The 23,939-nt window shown below is 41.9% G+C and overlaps 3 protein-coding genes across 3 annotated transcripts; all 3 read left to right on the forward strand.

The window, feature by feature from the left end:
• The first annotated feature begins 2,920 nt into the window (after positions 1–2,920).
• LOC106579867 (beta-centractin) lies at positions 2,921–7,473 on the forward strand. Its single transcript, XM_014160178.2, has 11 exons — positions 2,921–3,153; positions 4,005–4,069; positions 4,184–4,259; positions 4,435–4,560; positions 4,734–4,858; positions 5,085–5,301; positions 5,440–5,532; positions 5,648–5,822; positions 5,943–6,004; positions 6,157–6,197; positions 6,285–7,473. Exons 1-11 carry the CDS (start codon positions 3,106–3,108, stop codon positions 6,385–6,387), a joined length of 1,131 nt encoding a protein of 376 aa, XP_014015653.1. The 5' UTR covers positions 2,921–3,105; the 3' UTR covers positions 6,388–7,473.
• Positions 7,474–12,549: 5,076 nt separating this feature from the next.
• LOC106579866 (BTB/POZ domain-containing protein KCTD9) lies at positions 12,550–17,815 on the forward strand. The gene is made up of 12 exons (XM_014160176.2): positions 12,550–12,713; positions 14,505–14,626; positions 14,729–14,772; positions 14,851–14,947; positions 15,080–15,138; positions 15,229–15,357; positions 15,521–15,588; positions 15,675–15,770; positions 15,876–16,025; positions 16,135–16,240; positions 16,344–16,477; positions 16,688–17,815. The coding sequence occupies exons 1-12, from the start codon at positions 12,666–12,668 to the stop codon at positions 16,802–16,804; spliced, it is 1,170 nt and encodes a 389-aa protein (XP_014015651.1). The 5' UTR covers positions 12,550–12,665; the 3' UTR covers positions 16,805–17,815.
• Positions 17,816–19,429: 1,614 nt separating this feature from the next.
• Positions 19,430–23,171, forward strand: ankrd39 (ankyrin repeat domain 39). The gene is made up of 4 exons (XM_014160179.2): positions 19,430–20,123; positions 20,233–20,336; positions 20,447–20,650; positions 22,028–23,171. The coding sequence occupies exons 1-4, from the start codon at positions 20,024–20,026 to the stop codon at positions 22,172–22,174; spliced, it is 555 nt and encodes a 184-aa protein (XP_014015654.1). The 5' UTR covers positions 19,430–20,023; the 3' UTR covers positions 22,175–23,171.
• The last annotated feature ends 768 nt before the right edge of the window (positions 23,172–23,939 follow it).

Consider the following 23,939-nt stretch of genomic DNA (forward strand, 5'->3'; position numbering starts at 1 on the left):
CTTGCACCCAGTGGTGGAAAATGTACACCATTGTCATACTTGAGTAAAAGTAAAAGATACCTTATTATAAAGTAACTCAAGTAAAAGTGAAAGTCACGCAGTAAAATACTACTTGAGTAAAACGCGCACGACCCACGTGGAGTTCCAGGTCTCCGGCAGCCTCTGGAACTGCCGGTCTGCAGCCAACAAGGCTGAGTTCATCTCAGCCTATGCTACCCTCCAGTCCCTAGACTTCCTGGCGCTGACGGAAACATGGATTACCACAGATAACACTGCTACTCCTACTGCTCTCTCTTCGTCTGCCCACGTGTTCTCGCATACCCCTAGAGCATCGAGCCAGCGGGGTGGTGGCACTGGAATCCTCATCTCTCCCAAGTGGACATTCTCTCTTTCGCCCCTGACCCATCTGTCTATCTCCTCATTTGAATTCCATGCTGTCACAGTTACCAGCCCTTTCAAGCTTAACATCCTTATCATTTATCGCCCTCCAGGTTCCCTTGGAGAGTTCAATGAGCTTGACGCCTTGATAAGTTCCCTTCCTGAAGATGGCTCACCTCTCACAGTTCTGGGTGACTTTAACCTCCCCACGTCTACCTTTGACTCATTCCTCTCTGCCTCCTTCTTTCCACTCCTCTCCTCTTTTGACCTCACCCTCTCACCTTCCCCCCCTACTCACAAGGCAGGCAATACGCTTGACCTCATCTTTACTAGATGCTGTTCTTCCACTAATCTCATTGCAACTCCCCTCCAAATCTCCGACCACTACCTTGTATCCTTTTCCCTCTTGCTCTCATCCAACACTTCTCACTCTGCCCCTACTCGGATGGTATTGCGCCGTCCCAACCTTCGCTCTCTCTCTCCCGCTACTCTCTCCTCTTCCATCCTATCATCTCTTCCCTCTGCTCAAACCTTCTCCAACCTATCTCCTGATTCTGCCTCCTCAACCCTCCTCTCCTCCCTTTCTGCATCCTTTGATTTTCTCTGTCCCCTATCCTCCAGGCCGGCTCGGTCCTCCCCTCCTGCTCCGTGGCTTGACGACTCACTACGAGCTCACAGAACAGGGCTCCGGGCAGCCGAGCGGAAATGGAGGAAAACTCGCCTCCCTGCGGACCTGGCATCCTTTCACTCCCTCCTCTCTACATTCTCCTCTTCTGTCTCTGCTGCTAAAGCCACTTTCTACCACTCTAAATTCCAAGCATCTGCCTCTAACCCTAGGAAGCTCTTTGCTACCTTCTCCTCCCTCCTGAATCCTCCTCCCCCTCCCCCCCCTCCTCCCTCTCTGCGGATGACTTCGTCAACCATTTTGAAAAGAAGGTTGACGATATCCGATCCTCGTTTGCTAAGTCAAACGACACCGCTGGTCCTGCTCACACTGCCCTACCCTGTGCTCTGTCATATCCTGGCTCTGTCATATCCTCACATGGTCTCTCCTATCATTGCTATGCAGACGACACACAATTAATCTTCTCCTTTCCCCCTTCTGATAACCAGGCGGCGAATCGCATCTCTGCATGTCTGTCAGACATATCAGTGTGGATGACGGATCACCAGCTCAAGCTGAACCTCGGCAAGATGGAGCTGCTCTTCCTCCCGGGGAAGGACTGCCCGTTCCATGATCTCGCCATCACGGTTGACAACTCCCTTGTGTCCTCCTCCCAGAGTGCTAAGAACCTTGGCGTGATCCTGGACAACACCCTGTCGTTCTCCACTAACATCAAGGCGGTGACCCGATCCTGTAGGTTCATGCTCTACAACATTCGCAGAGTACGACCCTGCCTCACACAGGAAGCGGCGCAGGTCCTAATCCAGGCACTTGTCATCTCCCGTCTGGATTACTGCAACTCACTGTTGGCTGGGCTCCCTGCCTGTGCCATTAAACCCCTACAACTCATCCAGAACGCCGCAGCCCGTCTGGTGTTCAACCTTCCCAAGTTCTCTCACGTCACCCCGCTCCTCCGCTCTCTCCACTGGCTTCCAGTTGAAGCTCGCATCCGCTACAAGACCATGGTGATTGCCTACGGAGCTGTGAAGGGAACGGCACCTCCATACCTTCAGGCTCTGATCAGGCCCTACACCCAAACAAGGGCACTGCGTTCATCCACCACTGGCCTGCTGGCCCCCCTACCTCTGAGGAAGCACAGTTCCCGCTCAGCCCAGTCAAAACTGTTCGCTGCTCTGGCACCCCAATGGTGGAACAAGCTCCCTCACGACGCCAGGACAGCGGAGTCAATCACCACCTTCCGGAGACACCTGAAACCCCACCTCTTTAAGGAATACCTAGGATAGGATAAAGTAATCCTTCTAACCCCCCCCCTAAAAGATTTAGATGCACTATTGTAAAGTGGTTGTTCCACTGGATATTATAAGGTGAATGCACCAATTTGTAAGTCGCTCTGGATAAGAGCGTCTGCTAAATGACTTAAATGTAAATGTAATGTAAATGTAAAAGTCTAAAAGTGTTTGGTTTTAAATATACTTAAGTATCAAATGTAAATAGAATTGCTAAAATGTACTTAAGTATCAAAAGTAAAAGTATAAATCATGTCAAGTTCCTTACATTAAGCAAACCATTCGGCACAATTATTTTTTTTAAATTGACAGATAGTGTTGGAGAGTGGCTCAGACATAATTTACAAGCGAAGGGTGTGTGTTTAGTGAGTCCGCCGGATCAGAGGTAGTAGGGATGACCAGGGATGTTCTCTTGATAAGTGTGAGAATTGGACAATTGTTCTGTCAAAATGTACTTTTGGGTGTCCGGGAAAATGTATGGAGTAAAAGTACAAAATATAAATAGTAAAGTACAGATCCCCCAAAAAACTACTTAAGTAGAACTTTAAAGTATTTTTACACCACTGCGTGCACCCTATTGTTGCTAGCTAAGCTTCATACGTCACCGTTTTACTTCCAATGGCTTGCGATTGGCTTGTGTGGCTGTACGTCGACAACATCACAAAAACCACGCTCTAATCGTTGCACATAGAGTGGGCTATATAGCTGAGCCTATATAGCTATACATTTATATCTGCATCGTTGCGCCACATAACAAGGCGAAATCAGCTAACTACAATGCTAGGAAAAAGGGATTCATAAAGGACCTATATTACCATGGAGTCCTACGATATAATAGCAAATCAGCCTGTGGTTATTGATAATGTAAGTAGCCAACACCATTGGTAAATGTAACGGTAACTAAGGTAACCGAAAAGTCGCTAACGTTAGTTAATGGGTGGTGGTCGTTGTCTTGTTTATAGATAAAGTTAGCTAGCTAGCTGATTAGCTAGTGGTATGCTTTTGCAAACCCTCTTATTGGCTAGATGGTTAGCTAACAAGATTAGCTAGCTAAAGCCACAGAGATCAAATATCTTTGCTAAAGCCACTGACTAGCTTTGCGACTCAGTCAGTAGCTAGTTAGCTACCTGCTTTAGCATTGTGAGATGGGAAGGGTGATAACCAAGGCTAACAACAAGATAACGTTTGATGGTTGCATCCCCAACCAATCCATCCCTATGCAGTATGCTAACTATGGGGAGCTCCCAGAGTAAAAGAATGTATCTTACTTTTCAACAGTTAGGTTAGTTTGCCAGCTAGCTATAAATAAGTCTAGCTAACGTTAATTATGAAAGAAAGGACGAGTTAGGAAACTAGCGCATCTTCTAACGTTAGGCTAGATTATTAACAGCCTTTCTCTTCAGGCTACTTGATAGCAGCATCATTGAAATAAAATTAAGAATAATTTACTTATGCATCATTGTGTTGCTGATCGTAATCAATACAAGGCATTAGAGTACAAGAATTAAGGAACAGCATTTTTACTATTGATATTGGGGTCTGATACAGTACTTTACAATAGGCCGGTGTGCTGCCCCTCAGCACTGTCTCATGACTACTGACTGATATCACTGTACAAACAGGATGAACAGAGACGCCCTCAGTCCCTATAATAAATGAGTTAATATATGTAGCCAACATTGCAAGGACCTACATTTTCTTACTTTCTCTTTCAGGGCTCAGGTGTTGTTAAAGCTGGTTTTGCAGGAGACCAGATCCCCAAATACTGCTTCCCAAACTAGTAAGATCAAACACTACAGCCATCTCAACACTATAATATTAAATACTTAAATGTATTTGACTGAAATGCTTTGTTTGAATGAAATGTAAAATGATCCATGTGTTTACCTTCTAGTGTGGGTCGTCCAAAGCATGTTCGGGTGATGGCAGGTGCTCTGGAAGGAGATCTCTTCATTGGCCCAAAAGCAGAGGTACAGTGCTCTTCTAAGACTGATGCCTGTGGCCCTGTGTCACTGATAATGTAAAGGGATTTATGGGCCTCTATGCCTATATGTAGGCTGTTTTTAACACTAAATCTGTATTTTTAAACAAAATATAGTACTTTGGCTGCTATTCCAAAGACTTTCTCTCTCCATGTGGTTGTAGGAACACAGGGGGCTCCTGTCTGTACGGTACCCAATGGAGCACGGTATTGTGAAGGACTGGAATGACATGGAGCGCATCTGGCAATATGTGTACTCTAAGGAGCAACTACAGACCTTCTCTGAAGAGGTATTTTTCTCTGGTTTCTGTGACACACACTTATTCTGGGTACTTTTAATTTGATCATGAGAGCTGGTGTTCTCTCTTAGGGCTTCTTGAAGTGAATATGAATTTGATTTTTTATTTTTTTTTACTGTTTCACTGCATTGACTTTCTTTTGCATTTCTCCTAATGTCCTTTAGCATCCTGTGCTGCTGACAGAGGCCCCCTTGAACCCAAGTAAAAACCGGGAGCGTGCAGCAGAGGTGTTCTTTGAGACCTTCAATGTACCAGCACTCTTCATCTCCATGCAGGCAGTATTAAGCTTGTGAGTTTGTTTTTCCCTTTAGATATCTTGTTTGCCAGCCTTATGTTGGGCATACCGGTACATTTAAAGAATTCACTCCCTGAGGAGGAAAATGGTTGTCACTAGTTATCACAGCCATATAGGTCATAAAACCCCTCCCTCCTATGGCTGTGGTAGCTAGTGACAACTAAGGAAACCCCAGGTTAATATGACATGTAATGCATTAGTAACTGTAGAGATATTGCAGATATGCCACAGGCCGGACAACAGGAGTGGTGCTGGATGCTGGTGATGGGGTAACCCATGCTGTGCCCATCTATGAAGGCTTTGCCATCCCTCACTCTATCATGCGGGTCGACATTGCTGGGCGTGATGTCTCACGCTACCTACGCCTGCTACTGCGCAAGGAAGGCTATGACTTCCACACCTCAGCTGAGTTTGAGGTTGTGCGCACTATCAAAGAGGTATGGATGAAGAAATTCTAGTATTTTTGATGGGGTCAAGACAAATAGTTGTATACATCTTCAAGACACTAATCAGTCCTGTTATTCGTTTCATTCTTTGTCCTTGACACCTGTCACCCTAATTGTTTACCTCTGCAGAGAGCATGCTACTTTTCACTGAACCCACAAAAAGATGAGACCTTGGAGACGGAGAAGGTGCAGTACACTCTTCCTGATGGCAGCACATTGGATGTGAGTCATGTTAGATACATTCTCAAAATGTTTAAGATTGTGTTCTGGAAGTTAAATATTACTACTTACTGTTGTATTTTACTGAATAATTGACAGCTTGTTATCCCCTTTGTAGATTGGCCCTGCTCGGTTCAGAGCCCCAGAGCTCCTCTTTCGTCCAGACCTGATAGGGGACGAGAGTGAAGGAATCCACGAAGTTCTTGCTTTTGCCATCCAGAAGTCCGACATGGACCTGCGACGTACACTCTTTTCCAACATTGTTCTCTCTGGGGGCTCCACACTCCTCAAAGGTATGGACTAGAGTCCTGTCCCACCAATTACATATTGAGGACTGTAGCAAACAAACTCCACTCCTTCAGTATTGGCTAATTGTATTACTCTCCCTGTTTAATTCTTTTTCTGTCCCAAAGGTTTTGGTGACCGGTTGTTAAGTGAAGTAAAAAAGTTGGCACCTAAAGATGTGAAAATAAAGGTATTTGCTGCCTTAACCTTGGCGCTGTATTTACCTAATGTATGAGCACTGAGCAGCAATTTCAATGTAGTATGTTTAATGTTGGTGCAACATATTTCTGAACTAGTTGTGCTGTTTCACAGCCAGTTTATTTTCCTGTTTTACTCTGTTAGATCTCTGCACCTCAAGAACGACTCTACTCCACGTGGATAGGGTAAGTAATGTCATGTGATCAGCCACACTCAGATTAGTCTGTTTTCAGAGTAATGGACAGTAATGATCCTCTGTTGTATGCTTTAAGGGGCTCCATCCTTGCGTCACTGGACACCTTCAAGAAGATGTGGGTTTCAAAGAAGGAGTATGAGGAAGACCGAGCACGTGCCATCCATCGGAAGACCTTCTGAAGAGACTGGCGGTGCTCCTATTCTGCCCCCAAAAAAGTCCAACTAGTCCACCAACTTACATTATCACCAACTCCCTGATGGGGAGAGCCCATGACTCCCTATGGCATGCCTTCTACCGACTCCCCTACACGCCATATGACAGGGAAACTGGCCAGGACTGGCAAAGTGTTGACCAGCATTTACCAGACAGACCCAGAACCTGTCCCAATGACAAGGCTTTAAGTTGCATCTCTTGATATTGTGGATTTTTATTTTTGTTTAACACGTTCAAGGCATTGCTTGAATCAAATTATGTATTTATTCTGCTGTGTTATGCCCCATAAAATCCATCACTTAAATGACAATGAAGGTGAACGTTATGCTTTACTTTCATAGATTCAATTAAGACTTGTTTTTACCTTTTGGGCGTTGTTACTGTGGCACATTAAACAGTGTGCAAAGATACCTTAAGAACTAGTTATAAAGTTGTCTCCTTATTTCCCACAGTCTGAATGGAGACAGTTTAAATGTTAAAATATGACCCAGTGTACTGTAACTTACACCTCGACTCCATTTAAGTGTTGCTTCATATTCAACTGTTGAAAGATGAGACACTGATGGATAAAAAAAAAAATGTACAGATGTTGCAATTTCTGAGAACTTTCCTTTATTTCAAACCCAAGTGGATCTAAATTCTATTAAATATTTGATCAGTTCATCATTTAACTCAACATTGTAAGGAGACTAATATTAAATCTTGAGTGGACCATATGAGTTAAAAGCACTGTCACATTGGAGAATATTATCCAAACTGGTATGGTTTACTTCCTCTAATTAATCTGAACTTTAAACTGCACCAAAAGGTATGCTGACATGATAATGGGTTGGTTGTCATGTTTTCTGCTGGATATTTGCAATTTAAACCGAATTGGAATTACTGACTTCATTTTATATCAAAATGTGTATTTATTTTTTTTTTGTTTCAAGAGGAACCGTGTGACCATATCCTGCTGGTATAATAACTCCTTTAAGCAAATACTAACACTAAAATTAACAGTATTGCTGAAAGAATGCCTTTCATTATAATAAATTAGTGCACTGCTGGGATGTGGTTATTTTTGTTGTGCTGAATACATTAGCAACACTGATTTTGAATAAAATTCTCACTGCAGATCCTCTCAAGCTCTGTCAGGTTGAATGGGGAGCTCTCCAGAGACGTTTGATCGGGTTCAAGTCTGGGCAACTCAAGGATATTCAGAAACTTGTCCCAAAGCCACTCCTGCGTTGTCTTGGTTGATTTTGATTTGTTTGAGATTCTTCAAATAGCCACACTTTGCCTTTGACAGCTTTGCACACTCTTGGCATTCTCTCAACCAGCTTCACCTGGAATGCTTTTCCAACAGTCTTGAAGGAGTTCCCACATATGCTGAGCACTTGTTGGCTGCGGACTCTGCGGTCCGACTCATCCCAAACCATCTAATTTTGGTTGAGGTCGGGGGATTTGTGGAGGCCAGGTCATCTGATGCAGGACGCCATCACTCCCCTTAGTTAAATAGCCCTTACACAGCCTGGAGGTGTGTTCGGTCATTATCCTGTTGAAAAACAAATGATAGTCCCACTAAGCGCAAACCAGACGGGATAGCGTATCGCTGCAGAATGCTGTGGTAGTCATGCTGGTTAAGTGGGCCTTGAATTCTAAATAAATTACAGACAGTGTCACCAGCAAAGCACCCACACACCATACATTTTTAAAATTGATTTAACTAGGCAAGTCAGCTAAGAACAAGTTCTTAATTACAATGATGGCCTACCGGGGAACAGTGGGTTAACTGCCTTGTTCAGGGGCAGAATGACAGATTTTTACCTTGTCAGCTCAGGGATTCAATCTAGCAACCTTTTGGTTACATGCCCAACGCTCTAACCACTAGGCTACCTGCCGCCTCAATGCTTTACGGTGGGAAATACATATGCGGAGATCATCCGTTCACCTACTCTGTGTCTCACAAAGACACGGCAGTTGGAACCAAAAATATCAAATTTGGACTCCAGACCAAAGGACAAATTTCCACTGGTCTGATGTCCATTGCTCGTGTTTCTTGTTCCAAGCAAGTCTCTTCTTATTGGTGTCCTTTGTAGTGGTTTCTTTGCAGCAATTCGACCACGAAGGCCCGATTCACACAGTCTCCTCTGAACAGTTGATGTTGAGATGTGTCTGTTACTTGAACTCTGTGAAGCATTTATTTGGGCTGCAATTTCTGAGGCTGACAACTCTAATAAACGTATCCTCTTCAGCAGAGGTGACTCTGGGTCTTCCATTCCTGTGACTGTCCTCATGAGAGCCAGTTTCAATCATAGCTCTTGATGGTTTTTGCGACTGCACTTGAAAAAAAAAAACTATTTAAAGTTCTTGACATTTTCCTTATTGACTGTCTTAAATGTCTTAAGGTAATGATGGACTGTTGTTTCTCTTTGCTTATTTGAGCTGTTCTTGCCATAATATGGACTTGGTCTTTTACCAAATAGGGCTATCTTCTGAATTAATGAACGTGCACCTGTGGAACGGTCGTTAAGACAATAACAGCTTACAGACGGTAGGCAACTAAGGTCACAGTTATGAAAACTTAGGACACAAAAGAGGCCTTTCTACTGATTCTGAAAAATGCCTAGGGTCCCTGCTCATCTGCGTAAACGTGCCTTAGGCATGCTGCAACAAGGCATGAAGACTGCAGATATGGCCAGCGCAATAAAAAAGTCAGTATCTGGCGCTGTTACTTTTGATTTTGAAAGCCAAATCTTGACCCAGAAATTATAAAAAACTATCGGCCTATATCAAATCCTCCATTCCTCTCAAATTTTAGAAAAAGCTGTTGAGCAGCAACTCACTGCCTTCCTGAAGGCAAACAATGTACACGAAACGCTTCAGTCTGGTTTTAGACCCCATCATAGCACTGAGACTGCACTTGTGAAGGTGGTAAATGACCTTTTAATGATGTCAGACCGAGGTTCTGCGTCTGTCCTCGTGCTCCTAGATCTTAGTACTGCTTTTGATACCATCGATCACCACATTCTTTTGGAGAGATTGGAAACCCAAATTGGTCTACATGGACATGTTCTGGCCTGGTTTAGGTCTTATCTGTCGGAAAGATATCAGTTTGTCTCTGTGAATGGTTTGTCCTCTGACAAATCAACTGTAAATTTCGGTGTTCCTCAAGGTTCCGTTTTAGGACCAGTATTGTTTACACTATATATTTTACCTCTTGGGGATGTCATTCGAAAACATAATGTTAAATTTCACTGCTATGCGGATGACACACAGCTGTACATTTCAATGAAACATGGTGAAGCCCCAAAATTGCCCTCGCTATAAGCCTGTGTCTCAGACATAAGGAACTGGATGGCTGCAAACTTTCTTCTCTTAAACTCGGACAAAACAGAGATGCTTGTTCTAGGTCCCAAGAAACAAAGAGATCTTCTGTTGAATCTGACAATTAATCTGGATGGTTGTACAGTCGTCTCAAATAAAACTGAAGGACCTCGGCGTTACTCTGGACCCTGATCTCTCTTTTGAAGAACATATCAAGACTGTTTCAAGGACAGCTTTTTTCCATCTACGTAACATTGCAAAAATCTGAAACTTTCTGTCCAAAAATGACGCAGAAAAATGAATCCATGCCTTTGTTACTTCTAGGTTGGACTACTGCAATGCTCTACTTTCCGGCTACCCGGATAAAGCACTAAATAAACTTCAGTTTGTGCCAAATACGGCTGCTAGAATCCTGACTAGAACCAAAAAATTTGATCATATTACTCCAGTGCTAGCCTCCCTACACTGGCTTCCTGTTAAGGCAAGGGCTGATTTCAAGGTTTTACTGCTAACCTACAAAGCATTACATGGGCTTGCTCCTATCTATCTTTCCGATTTGGTCCTGCCGTACATACCTACACGTACGCTACGGTCACAAGACGCGGGCCTCCTAATTGTTCCTAGAATTTCGAAGCAAACAGCTGGAGGCAGGGCTTTCTCCTATAGAGCTCCATTTTTATGGAATAGTCTGCCTACCCATGTGAGAGACGCAGACTCAGTCTCAACCTTTAAGTCTTTACTGAAGACATATCTCTTCAGTAGGTCCTATGATTAAGTGTAGTCTGGCCCAGGGGTGTGAAGGTGAACGGAAAGGCTGGAGCAACGAACTGCCCTTGCTGTCTCTGCCAGGCCGGTTTCACCTCTTCCCACTGGGATTCTCTGCCTCTACCCCTATTACGGGGGCTGAGTCACTGGCTTACTGGTGTTCTTCCATGCCGTCCCTGGGAGGGGTGCGTCACTTGAGTGGGTTGAGTCACTGACGTGGTCTTCCTGTCTGGGTTGGCGCCCCCCCTTGGGCTGTGCCGTGGCGGAGATCTTTGTGGGCTATACTCGGCCTTGTCCCGGGATGGTATGTTGGTGGTTGGAGATATCCCTCCAGTGGTGTGGAGGCTGTGCTTTGGCAAAGTGGGTGGGGTTATATCCTACCTGTTTGGCCCTGTCTGGGGGTTTCATCGGATGGGGCAATAGTGTCTCCTGACCCCTCCTGTCTCAGCCCTAGTATTTATGCTGCAGTAGTTTATGTGTAGGGGGGCTAGGGTCAGTCTGTCACATCTGGAGTATTTCTCTTGTCTTTTCCAGTGTGAATTTAAATATGCCCTCTCTAATTCTCTCTTTTTGTTTCTTTCTTTCTCTCGGAGGACCTGAGCCCTAGGACCATGCCTCAGGACTACCTGGCTTGATGACTCCTTGCTGTCCCCAGTTCACCTGGCCGTGCTGCTGCTCCAGTTCCAACTGTTCTGCCTGCAGCTATGGAACCCTGACCTGTTCACCGGATGTGCTACCTGTCCCAGACCTGTTGTCCCAGACCTGCTGGAACCCTGACCTATTCACCGGACGTGCTACCTGTCCCAGACCTGCTGTTTTCAACTCTCTAGAGACAGCAGGAGCGGTAGAGATACTCTCAAAGATCGGCTATGAAAAAGCCAACTGACACTTACTCTTGTGTTACTGACTTGTTGCACCCTCGACAACTACTATGATTATTATTATTTGACAATGCTGGTCATTTATGAACATTTGAACATCTAGGCCATGTGCTGTTATAATCTCCACCCGGCACAGCCAGAAGAGGACTGGCCACCCCCAATTGCCTGGTTCCTCTCTAGGTTTCTTCCTAGGTTTTGGCCTTTCTAGGGAGTTTTTCCTAGCCACCGTGCTTCTACACCTGCATTGCTTGCTGTTTGGGGTTTTAGGCTGGGTTTCTGTACAGCACTTTGTGATATCAGCTGATGTAAGAAGGGCTATATAAATAAATTTGATTTGATTTGATTTTGACCCCCCCTTTGTTCAGGGACACATTATTCAATTTCTGTTAGTCACATGTATGTGGAACTTGTTCAGTTTGTGTCTCAGTTGTTGAATCTTGTTATGTTCATACAAATATGTACACGTTAAGTTTGCTGAAAATAGACGCAGTTGACAGTGAGAGGACGTTTATTTTTTTGCTGAGTACACACACACACAAACACTGCTCGTTCTGATATTTCTCAATTTATTTTTGGATTGTGTATTGCTAGACTGTTGGAGCTAGAAAACAAGCATTTCGCTGCACCTGCGATAACATCTGCACATCTGTGTAAGCAACCAATAAACTTTGATTTTTAAATATTTAGGTACGGTTATGGTAGGGACATCCCAAGGATTCTACTTAGTAATTACCATGGGTGTGTGGACTGCAGAGCATGTGGACAACACCAGATATACTTCATTTATTAACGAAATGAAATTATGATAATACCCTTTTAGTGTAAGAGCTTTTTGAAAAGACTGCCTGACATTTCTGGTGGGATAGAGTTTTGGCCTGTCTGGTGGCATCACCAGGCAGTAAATTAGTTTTCAATTCAAAATAATAATTGGTCTATCACATTAAGGAACGTAATTGTTACCCAGGAATGATTTGATATTGAGATAAAACCGGCTGCATTGGACCTTTAAAGTATTACTGACGGCACGCACCGGCTTGTAAAACGATTGCACCCAAAGATGGCCCCTGATTGGCTCACCTACTTTCTGTTTCAGAATTTGATTGGTGTGAGGCTTAACGCCTAAGTAATATGCCCATTCCATTGGTTGGTTGGTTGGTTGGAGTTAACCAATGTTCAAGGTTGTCTTCTTGCTGTTTCATCCCACTGTCAAGTCTGCTAGCTAGCTACCTCTGGAGCATCCTTCTGGGGCTCATTGTTCTAAGGATTAGTATTAAAGATTATTACTAAGAATGAGAAGAGTTACTGTTTTTGTGAACGGGACGTCCAAAAATGGCAAGGTGCGTACAGTTAGCTTAGCTGTTGAGCTAACGTTAGCTAGACTAGCTAGCTAGCTAATTTAATACAGCCTCATCTTCGACGCAACTAAGCCACTAACAGCCAAATGTCCAAACAAACTGGGTTTAGTTGCATCGAAGTTATGCGGCCCATAATTTGTGTAGCTAGCTAACGTCAGTGGTGGAAAAAGTACCCAATTGTCATACTTGAGTAAAAGTAAAGATACCTTAATAGAAAACGACTCAAGTTAGTCACCCAGTAAAATACTACTTGAATAAAAGTCAAAGTACTTTGTTTTAAACATACTTAAGTATCAAAAGTGAAAGTATGAAACATAAAAGGACCTTATTTTACATATCAGCAAGAAATAAAAATAAAAGGTTTAATTAATACCTTGATAGGGTTACTGTTCCCACACTGAATATCTCATGTTGCAGCGCTTGTTTGCGGAAAACAGACAGAAGACAAGAGGTTACCACCTGTGCTAATTAAGCAATAAGGGGTGGTGTGTGTGTGGGTGGGGGGGTATATGGCAATATAGCACGGTTACGCTGTTCTCATGCGCAACGGGGAGTGCCTGGATACAGCCCTTAGCCATGATATGTTGGCCATATACCACAAACCCCAGATGTGCCATTGCTATTATAAACTGGTTACCAACGTAATTAGAGCAGTATAAAGAAATGTTTTGACATACCCGTGGAATACGGTCTGATGTACAACGGCTGTCAGCCAATCAGCGTTCAGGGCTTGAACCACCTAGTTCATAATTAGCTATATAACATGCACTAAACACCTATGTCTAAGCGTAACTCGGGAAGTGTAGTTACTGTGCAAAACTGCCACAGTAAGTGTATATTTTTTTATCTGAAGGATTCTTTCCCGCTGATGAAAGATATGTTTCGAAAGCCGTTTCGCAAGCGATGATTATTGACCTTTCTAAACCCTAAAACACAGCATCGGGATTGTAGTTCACATAAGCCAGTCGTGGGCGAAGCTAATGGCTGAAAACTGTAGGGAGAAGGTAGGGAGAAGGCAGAATGCCACCTAGAATTTTCTCTCGAATGCCAAACTCTTCATTTAGACAGTGCCACATTTTAATTTGTTCCAAAATCAAAATGAAAGGAAGTTGTCTTGCAAATTCAGCAGGCTCTGACTTTTAGAAGTTCCGGCTTTTATTTTATTACTTATTATTATAGTTAATGCCGTCTTTGGTGTGCTTTGCACAAGCATCTTTTTCCCCAAACCTATTTATTTTTTATTGAGTCATACATAAAGTGTTAGTGTGAAGTTTACAAAATGTGTAATGTGATATATTTTAACATGACTATTTTTAACACACATGTTTATTAATAAAATATTTCATCCATTGTCTACCTCAAATGAAGGGGATGATGACTCTTTGCAAGATGGAGGGAATCTGATTTCATTGGTCCTTAACTCGCGGCTCAGTAATTTCATTCAATTTCATTCAGAGTAAGTGGAGTTAGGCTGCCACAGAGCAGGTTAGTTCTGAAGGATTCGTTACGATAGAAATTTACCTGACCAAAAAGGTGAGCCACTTTCGTATGACCAGTTATCCCAAGTTGAACTCAGAGTTGACTAAAGTTAAGTCGCTAACTCCTGGCAGTCTTGGTGGATTTGAACTTTGTTGTTGTTATCTGTCTATAAGCAGTGCTCTAGCTGTGTGTCATCATGTCATATTGCTGAGTCTATCTTTAAGTTAGCAAGAAATAATGGGTTTGACCAAATCAGTCTGTTTTGTGACAATAACTCTATTTTCCTTTTATTAGGTTGTAGCTGTGTATGGGACCTTGACTGACCTGTTATCTGTAGCAACCAATAAGTTGGGAATCAAAGCCTGTAATTTATACAATGGAAAAGGTGGTCTTATAGATGACATAGCGCTCATCAGGTATTGTTAACTTCCTTCAACACTTTAGTTTCATGCACTTGGAAGGTCCTTACTCCTGCCAATATTGCGTATTAATTTCTCTACTATTTCTTATTATTATAGGGATGATGATGTTTTGTATGTCTCAGAGGGAGACCCCTTTTTTGGTGAGTTTGTGTGCTCTAATTCTTTCCTTGCAAACCATTTGGTTTGAGATATCCCTCTGAATACTGTTATTATCTTAGACCCACAGAATGATGTCAGGGCTAGAGACGATCGGCCTGGGGCACACACCGATTGGCTGACGCTTAATATTGGAGGGCGTCTCTTCACCACCACACGGTAAGCAATGAATGAGTTATTTCCATGGTCTATGAACATCAGAAGTCACAAATTAACATCTCTCTCAGTATTATTGCCATCCACTTTATCCTTTGGTCACTTCTTTCCTCACAAACTGATCTTTTTTTACAGGAGCACCTTGGTCAGCAAGGAGCCAGAGAGCATGCTTGCTCACATGTTTCGGGAGAAGGGTACGAATAATTAAGTCTGTCACATCTACCACTAACCCTGCCACCTTTTGTGATTTACCCATAATGATGTCCCTCTATCTTGCTCTGCAGCTGTATGGGGTAACAAGCAGGATGAATGTGGGGCTTACCTGATTGATCGCAGCCCAGAATACTTCGAGCCTATTCTTAATTACCTGCGACATGGCCAGCTCATTATCAATGAAGGAATCAATTTACTTGGTAAGTATGGCATTGATAGCCAGGACTTTCATTACCTTTATTCTATGATACTGCTCACAGATGAATGAGAACACTTCAGTTGTGCATGTTGAATACAGGTTTTAGATTTCTGAAATCTTGACAACATATTAGCTCAAATCGGTAAATTAAATGTGAATTTCAGGGATTTTGGAGGAGGCCCGTTTCTTTGGAATTGAGCAGCTTGCTGAGCAGTTGGAAGTAGCAATAAAGGTGAAAAACTCAAGCTACATATTTCAAATGATTTATTACATTTCAACACAGCATATTGATCCATGTCACCCCATGCTTTTCTCCAGAATAATGAGACACCTGAGGACCACTCTCCCATCTCTCGCAAGGAGTTTGTTCGGTTTCTGCTGGCTACACCCACCAAATCAGAGCTCCGCTGTCAGGTAAAACGCAACACATTTGCAACAAGGACAACGCACTGTTGAACATTAGATGCAGTCTAACTAACATGACATGTGAACCTGACAAATAATACATTTATCCACAAGGGACTTAATTTCAGTGGTGCTGATCTCTCTCGCCTCGACTTGCGCTACATCAACTTCAAAATGGCCAACCTGAGTCGCTGCAACCTGACACATGCCAACCTATGCTCTTCAAACCTGGAGCGCGCTGACCTCTCTGGGGCCAACCTTGATGTGAGCCCATAGCTCCTTCATTAGCCTATGAAACCTACCTGTTACAGCATGTCAACATTTCAGAAATGTGCAGTATTCTGTATGGACTGATTTTGTCTTTCTGTTTTAGGGTGCTAACTTGCAGGGTGTGAAGATGCTCTGTTCAAATGCTGAGGGGGCGTCTCTCAAAGGATGCAATTTTGAGGACCCATCTGGACTCAAAGCCAACTTAGAGGGTAAGCTTTCTAATTGATTTGTATGATAAGAGGAATGAGAAATATGGAACTGATAACACTTGTATAACCTCTGGTGTTGAACATCTGATTTCTGTCTTATTAGGTGCCAATCTGAAAGGGGTTGACATGGAGGGAAGTCAGATGACCGGAATTAACCTGCGTGTGGCCACTCTCAAAAATGCTAAGCTGAAGAACTGTAACCTGCGGGGTGCCACTTTGGCAGGAACCGATCTTGAGGTAAGCTGATGGCATTTAAGAGGATTAATCTTGAGACAAAAAAATGAAGTCAAATGGAATTAGACAGCTCTTGTAATGATTTTAAGTTTGTTGTTGAAGGTTTGTCAGATACCATGAAGTTGTCCATCCTAAGATAACTGTTTTATTACCGTGACATCTAAGATTAGTACCAAGAATACTGACTGTTGAGTTTCGTTTTACTCCTCACAGAACTGTGATCTGTCTGGCTGTGACCTACAAGAGGCCAACTTGAGAGGGTCCAATGTGAAGGGGGCCATTTTTGAAGAGATGCTGACTGCATTGCACATGTCTCAGAGTGTTAGGTAAATCTCCTGCACATTCCACCTGGGTTCAGGCTGGTTAATCTCATGGATGCCTGGCAAATGGTTTCTTTTGCCAGCCAATCCCACCCACCCCTACTATCAAGCTTCTTGGATCCTTGTGCAATACAGGTAGTTTTATGCACATCCCTGGCATTCCAGCTCATATACTAGCTTTAAATAATTTGCACTAGAGCACATTCAGGGATATTTGGTTCTGTTATGTATTGGACGCTTTTAACTGACTTTCCTTATTTTTCCCCAAAACATTTAATGTTTTTATGTATGTTTACTATTATGTCTGGATTAAATCCTACCTTATTACATTTTTTTTTAATTCTAGATGTATACACACTTTCTTGATTATTTAATGCAACATCTCTGAATGTCAAAGATTATTAAACTATAAGTGCATGAAGGTTTAAAGTAACAGTATAAGGGCATGGTGTGACTGTACATTCTTATCAATGTACTTAGTTTTATGCCAGATATGCTTTATAATTAGGATAATGTTTTTTTTTCTAAGCCAAAGCCATACTGTAGCATGATCAAAATGGCAAAAGAGTTTGCTGTTATTGCACCACCTAATTATGCTGTGGATTTCATTTTTCTTATAATACTGTGGCTGTTGAAACAGAATTTCAAGAATGCAATGTACTCTTCCTTGATTATCACTGAAATCAGAAGCTGCCTGTTGTTTTGTATGGTGTTCTCTGTGAATCTACCTCCTTATATTTTACCGCTTTCTGATTTATATCTAGTTGCATGCATTTCATGGTGGTTTTTGCCGCTTGTTGTATGAAAACCATTATTCATCATATCCAAATATGATAATCAAAGTGAATAAGATGTTTTTTAATCATGTTACTGTCATGTTCAAGCTTGTGGATCACCTAGTTGTACGAGGAAGATAGTTGTATAACAACACTCCCATCACAATGAATTGCATATAATTCAATCATGTTTTGAAGTTATACTTTGCACAAATCTGTCTTAAATTAAACATTTTGTTCACTAACTTCTGTTTTACTTACTCGCAGGACACCAAAAAGTTGAATGTGTTGCTTGTGGTGTTTTTTTTTTATTTTTATTTTTTTATAAATCTAGTGCTTACAAAACTTGTGCGTTTTATAAGGATAGCAAAACATTATCACTGCTGGACTGTGATTTTAACAATCTGTCAGTTTGTTTAAGAAAATGTTTGCATGTTTAAAGACTGTATTTTACCAGTCTAAGACTGCAGAATTTTTTTTCTAGGTGTAGCTGAGACCTTTTTGAGATTCAATACTCTATTCCACAGTAGGCACTCTTTTGTCGTGATAATGAAGGCAATCATAAAGAATATTGCATCATGAGTGTGGAGATCGTCAATATCAGGACCTTGTAGAAAAGAACAATGGTTATTTATTTTGATATAACATATTGAAGAAATATGGAATGAAAGTTAGTTAAAGACTGGGGGTGTTTTTCTTCCTCCCCTGTCTATAATTATTGCACTCAAGCACAAAAATGTATTTCAATAAATTACTGTTATCAATAAACAAAAGCCACTGTAATTACAAATGAAATACTGTTATCTTTTCACTAACTTCCTAGAAGAACACCAAGACCATGTGCCTAATTCATTTTATCGTTGCTGCTGTAAAAGTGCACAATCATTCCCAAAGTGTTAAGCTTTTAAAAGGCTATTTGGGGTGCCTGGTCTCTGAAGTGGAGGTGCTTAAAGCTGCTCTGTAATATATTTTTGAGTGGAGCCTTTTTCTGTAATCCACTTTGTGTCCTCCTGCAGCAGTGATGGAACTGGTGGGTGTGGCACATGGGAACTAAGCTGCCTATAAAACCTTAAGACACCTGAGTTGCTTACCAAAAGTAATAAGGCTGACTTTGCAGAATGGAAGAGAAAAAGGTCTTGTTGCTGCTGCTTTTGATAGTGGCTCTAGTGTCACAGGGTTGCTGTCAACATTGGTCCTATGGCATGAACCCAGCGGGGAAAAGAGTGACTGACAGCCTGTCTGACACCCTGGACAATGTAAGTACTTTACCTATTCATAATATGGAAGCAGAAGTAGCTAGGTCTTTTACTAAAGGTTGTGATGGTAAAGTATCCAATGATGGAAGGGATGTTCCTATATTTGCATTAAGTAATCTAGTTTAAAAAATCTAGTTAAAATGACAATTCTACAGATGGCTGAAGACCTTCCGAAGATGGACACATCTTGCAGTTTGTTTGGCTGTGCTGATGTCTCACCTCATGCCGAAATTTACCGGCTGAGGGCATTATTTGTGAGTGACATTTACAATTTTGAATATTCATTTCCCTCCAAGAAGTTACCCAGAAGTTGAATATAAAGGGAAATTGTGTTGGTAGTTAAATATTGCAACTTTTTTTTAATGCATGTTTTTTTCTCTCAATGTTTTAAACAATTTGTATCCAAATTGTAAGTAATGTTTTTCATTTACTTTTTTCTAGGCAAGCCTCGCTGACAGACAAAGTGGACTCAATAATATATAGCAAATGTATGCTAGCTAACTCTATTAAACATTGCCGTGCCATCATTGTCTTTTGTGGTGTCTTTGTTGGGGGACATTTTTGCTACATCGCATATTACATGGTATGGCTTTAAAACAATTTAACACGATGTCAAAATACAATGACGAATAGGCCATCATTGAAAATAAGAATTTGTTCTTAACTGACTTGCCTAGTTAAAAAAAAAAAAAGCCAACAAATGATTGCCTGTATGAGTTACGTTGTTGACTCTTGTAGCAAACCTTTATTTTGAAAATATTGACAGCATGGCTTTAATGTCGAGTTCCTGTGTACACATGTTCATCACGGGTTAGTTATACAAGTCTTTGTGTACATTCTGTGGTGGTTGTTCAAGATTATTAGCTTTGAGCCCAGAATGTCCAGATAAATAGCTCAACTCAAGCTCAGTTACTTTGAGGGACACGTTTGCAGACAATCGTCCGGTTTTCGCTAGCATCTGTGTTAGCTACTTATGAGAGCTAGCTAGCTGTAGCTAACAACATTAGCTAGCTAACGTTAGCAAGGTACAGTAGTGGGACTTGGAAGCCAACTACTGAGTGCAACGTTTCCTCTATTTTCGTGCTAGCATTACAAACTTCGGCAGACATCGAGATATAAGAAATACCACATTTGTTTTTCAAATGCGTTATATATATTTTTTTTACAAGAACATAAACAACTGCACTGAAGACTGCAATGTCGTCTGGAGGCCATCAATGTAACGTTAGGTGTTGTTCCCACCAACTTGCGTCCCCCAGTGCGCACCAAACATTGGATGAAATGGACTTTGAAAGAGGTAGCTAGCTATATTTGGTACTTTCATACTCATCAACAGTTTTCCTGTTTTAAATGGATCACAAAACAGATATGGAGCTGTAATGAGTGAAGTCTGAGTGATATTACAGGTATTTGGTCTGCTGCAATGGATGGAGACTTGGAGAGGGTCAAATCACTTCTCAAGAAGGGCACAGACCCTAACCTAAGAGACTCAGCCAATTACACTGCTCTGGTGAGGATGTCTCCAAAGGCAAAAATTATAATTTCACCTATATTTGGTAACACATTTTGGCTGAGTTGAACTGATCCTCCTAACTATGTGGAATGGTTGTTTTATTTCAGCACTATGCCAGCCGCAGTGGGCATAAGTCTGTATGTAAGTTCCTTCTGGAGAGCGGGGCATGTGCCAACGCTCAGACGCCAGGTGGGGCCACTCCTCTTCACCGATCTGCCTACTGTGGACAGCTGGACGTGGTCCAGCTGTTGCTTCACCATGGGGCAGATCCCCAGCTATGTGATGGTGATGGATCCTCCCCTTTACATAAGGTGCAGTACTAGTCAATAGCAATAAAAGGAAAATTATACAAAAGCTATAACGGCAGCATTATGTTGTGAGGCAATACTGTAATTCAGGGATGAGCAACTGGTGGCCCACGGATCAATTTTCCTTCGATTTAAAAATAAATAAATACACAGTTGCAGCCAAATATAGGTACCCTTGCACTTTTACTTAAATAATTTCCTATTCTCAAATAAGTTGAAATGGCAAAACAAAAACGTTTTGTCACCATACGTTAATATATTTTCAACATTGAAGAAACAATTTTATTTTTGTATTAAAACTTAAGTTTGGGCATGGGCAAAATTATTGGCACCCCTGAGATAAATTTAAAAAACTAACTAGGCAAGTCAGTTAAGAACAAATTCTTATTTACAATGATGGCCTAGGAACAGTGGGTTAACTGTCTTGTTCAGGGGCAGAACAACAGATTTGTACCTTGTTAGCTCGGGGATTTAATCTAGAAACCTTTCGGTTACTGGCCCAACGCTCTAACCACTAGGCTACCTGCCATGTTTGAGTGGTCCCTCCACCAACTGCTGGACTGTTCTGGAGTGGCCAGTGACGAGTCCACATCTGAATCACATCCAAAACCTATGGCGAGATCTTAAAATAGCAGTTTAAGAATTAGAGCACTTTGCTGCTGAAGAGTAGGCCAAATAGCCAGTAGAACGGTGCAGCAAGCTCTTTGATGGCTACAAGAAGCATTTGTTGTCAGTTATCTTGACCAAAAGATGTGCAACCAAGTACTAGCTCTGCGGTGCCAATCATTTTGTCCATGCCATTTCGTCTTTATTTTCTAAGTAAAAATTATAAACTTAAGTTGACAAAATACAATTTGTTCCGCAATGTTGGAAATCCAATAAGATGTGACGACCAAATTTGGTTGTGCATCAGCAGTTTTTCTCTTGTTATGTCAGTCACTGACTAATCTCGGTTACCCAGAAGTCAAATTCCTGCGAAAGTCGTGAATCTGTCCATGAGAGATTAGTCTTGACAGTCACTCAATTAGCCTATGTTTTAGATTGGTAAGTTAGTCTAGCCAACTATTACCGGCCGGGGGGCCTCCATTGATTTTATTTGTCACTGTCACTCAGATATATTAAAAACAGCAAATATGTCAAAATATGTAGAATTGCACGAAATTAGCTGTAAAACTACAATTATTTTCTCTCCGCGCCAACTAAATGTAACTTAGGGCTGGCTCTGACTGCATGTGGGGTTATGGATGTGGGAACACAGACCCGTGAGCCACGGCGGCCCAACATGAGTTCAGATCTTTTGTGGGCCCCACCCCCATCAAAGTTGCCCATCCCTGCTGTAGTTGTATCACTTACGATGGTGTGTGTTGACGAAGGGAGCAGGCTGCAGAGCAGAGCCATGAAGATGTCTGCAGACTCCTTCTCCAGTGCTGTCCCTCCCTCCGGAGCCACACAAACAAGAAGTCCCAGGTACCTTACCAGCTAGCACCAGATGGACATCTGAAGGAGCTCCTGGAACCCCCACAATAACACAGGGACACCCAGCTTAACCAGAGTCAACACAACACATTACCTATCTGGTTAACTAGAAGCTTATCAGTGAGGCAGTCACTTGAGTTCAGCTGTTTTGTGTTTGTTTTCCTAAGGTCCCCACCTAAACTGTCTGGAAAGGGATTGATGTTATCTGGTGTAATTCTTTCTCAACCAGCAGGGGGAGCAAGTCTACCAGCAATTGGTTTACTTTGTCAACTAGCTGTTTCTGCATATTCACACTCACAAAATGCCATGGCATGCTGATCCTGACATCCTGGCCCTGAATTTGTTAGGTCTGGATGGCCCTTGGATAACTGCATAAAAGCTGAGCACGCGCCTGTTTGTCTGTACTAGCTGCTTTGAGCCATAAAGCAAGTGCACGTCTGTGAAAAAGATGTACTGAAAAACTGATGACGGGGTAAAAAATGAATCTGGCAGTAGTTTGCTTCTTGTTGTACTGTTTTTTTCATAGAACGTTGTGAAACTGAAGAGGCTTTCCATATGGTGTGAGACTGAAATGTGTATGAGTGTGTTGTGGGGAGGAAGACATTCTGCAGCCTATGGATTTTCCTTGGACAAAGGAAATGGCACCAGCCTCAACAAAAATAGGATTAATCAAGCAAATGAGTTGGCTTTAGTTTGACCACATACATTATTTATGTTATGAAAAATCTCTCATTTTGTCTGATCAGTTATGATGTCTAAGACTTGTATAATGTGTAAATGAATAGATGTATTGTTTATATGTTTGGTTATGGACATGAGAGGGAAAAATACCATCTTATATGTCTGGACTTGGCAGTAGCTACTTGTCCAACATCCTTGCCTTTCAATAATTAGCTAAATATATGGTTTGGAGTTAAACTTTTTGCTGTCTCTCTCTTGTTAGCATTCATTAAACTGAATAAAACACTCTTTATATTATTAACATCTTTAAACTGGATAGGTGCAGTGAAATGTGTAGTATCTGACAATAAAACGTATATACACTACCGTTCAAAAGTTTGGGGTCACTTAGAAATGTCCTTGTTTTTTTAAAGAAAAGCACATATTGTTGTCCATTAAAATAACATCAAATTGATCAGAAATACTGTGTAGACAATGTTAATGTTGTAGATGACTATTGTAGCTGGAAAAGGCTGATTTTTAATGGAATATCTACATTGGCGTACGGAGGCTCATTATCAGCAACCATCACTCCTGTGTTCCAATGGCACGTTGTGTTAGCTAATCCAAATTTATTGTAAAAGGCTAATTGATCATTACAAAAGCCTTTTGCAATTATGTTAGCACAGCTGAAAACTGTTGTGATTAAAGAAGCACTTAAACTGTCCTCCTTTAGACTAGTTGAGTATCTGGAGCATCAGCATTTGTGTGTTTGATTATAGGCGCAAAATGGCCAGAAACAAAGTACTTCCTTCTGAAACTCGTCAGTCTATTGTTGTTCTGAGAAATGAAGGCTATTCCATGTGAGACATTTCCAAGAAACTGAAGATCTTGTACAACGCTGTGTACTACTCCCTTCACAGAACAGCGCACACTGGCTCTAACCAGAATAGAAAGAGGAGTGGGAGGCCCCGGTGCACAACTGAGCAAGAGGACAAGTACATTAGAGTGTCTAGTTTGAGAAGCAGATGCCGCACACGTCCTCAACTGGCAGCTTCATTAATTAGTACCCGCAAAACACCAATCTCAACGTCAATAATGAAGAGGCGACTCCTGGATGCTGGTCTTTTAGGCAGAGTTGCAAAGAAAAAGCCAT

This window comes from Salmo salar, chromosome ssa20 (genome assembly GCF_905237065.1).
Source record: "Salmo salar chromosome ssa20, Ssal_v3.1, whole genome shotgun sequence".
Classification (NCBI taxonomy): Eukaryota; Metazoa; Chordata; class Actinopteri; order Salmoniformes; family Salmonidae; genus Salmo; species Salmo salar.

Coding starts and splice junctions, on each gene's coding strand:
- LOC106579867 (XM_014160178.2), top strand. CDS start 3,106: ATGGAGTCCTACGATATAATAGCAAATCAGCCTGTGGTTATTGATAAT. Junction 3,154..4,004: donor AGCCTGTGGTTATTGATAAT/GTAAGTAGCCAA, acceptor TTTCTCTTTCAG/GGCTCAGGTGTTGTTAAAGC. Junction 4,260..4,434: donor TCATTGGCCCAAAAGCAGAG/GTACAGTGCTCT, acceptor ATGTGGTTGTAG/GAACACAGGGGGCTCCTGTC.
- ankrd39 (XM_014160179.2), top strand. CDS start 20,024: ATGTCGTCTGGAGGCCATCAATGTAACGTTAGGTGTTGTTCCCACCAA. Junction 20,124..20,232: donor TGAAATGGACTTTGAAAGAG/GTAGCTAGCTAT, acceptor GTGATATTACAG/GTATTTGGTCTGCTGCAATG. Junction 20,337..20,446: donor CAGCCAATTACACTGCTCTG/GTGAGGATGTCT, acceptor GTTTTATTTCAG/CACTATGCCAGCCGCAGTGG.
- LOC106579866 (XM_014160176.2), top strand. CDS start 12,666: ATGAGAAGAGTTACTGTTTTTGTGAACGGGACGTCCAAAAATGGCAAG. Junction 14,773..14,850: donor AGAGGGAGACCCCTTTTTTG/GTGAGTTTGTGT, acceptor TTATTATCTTAG/ACCCACAGAATGATGTCAGG. Junction 14,948..15,079: donor CGTCTCTTCACCACCACACG/GTAAGCAATGAA, acceptor CTTTTTTTACAG/GAGCACCTTGGTCAGCAAGG.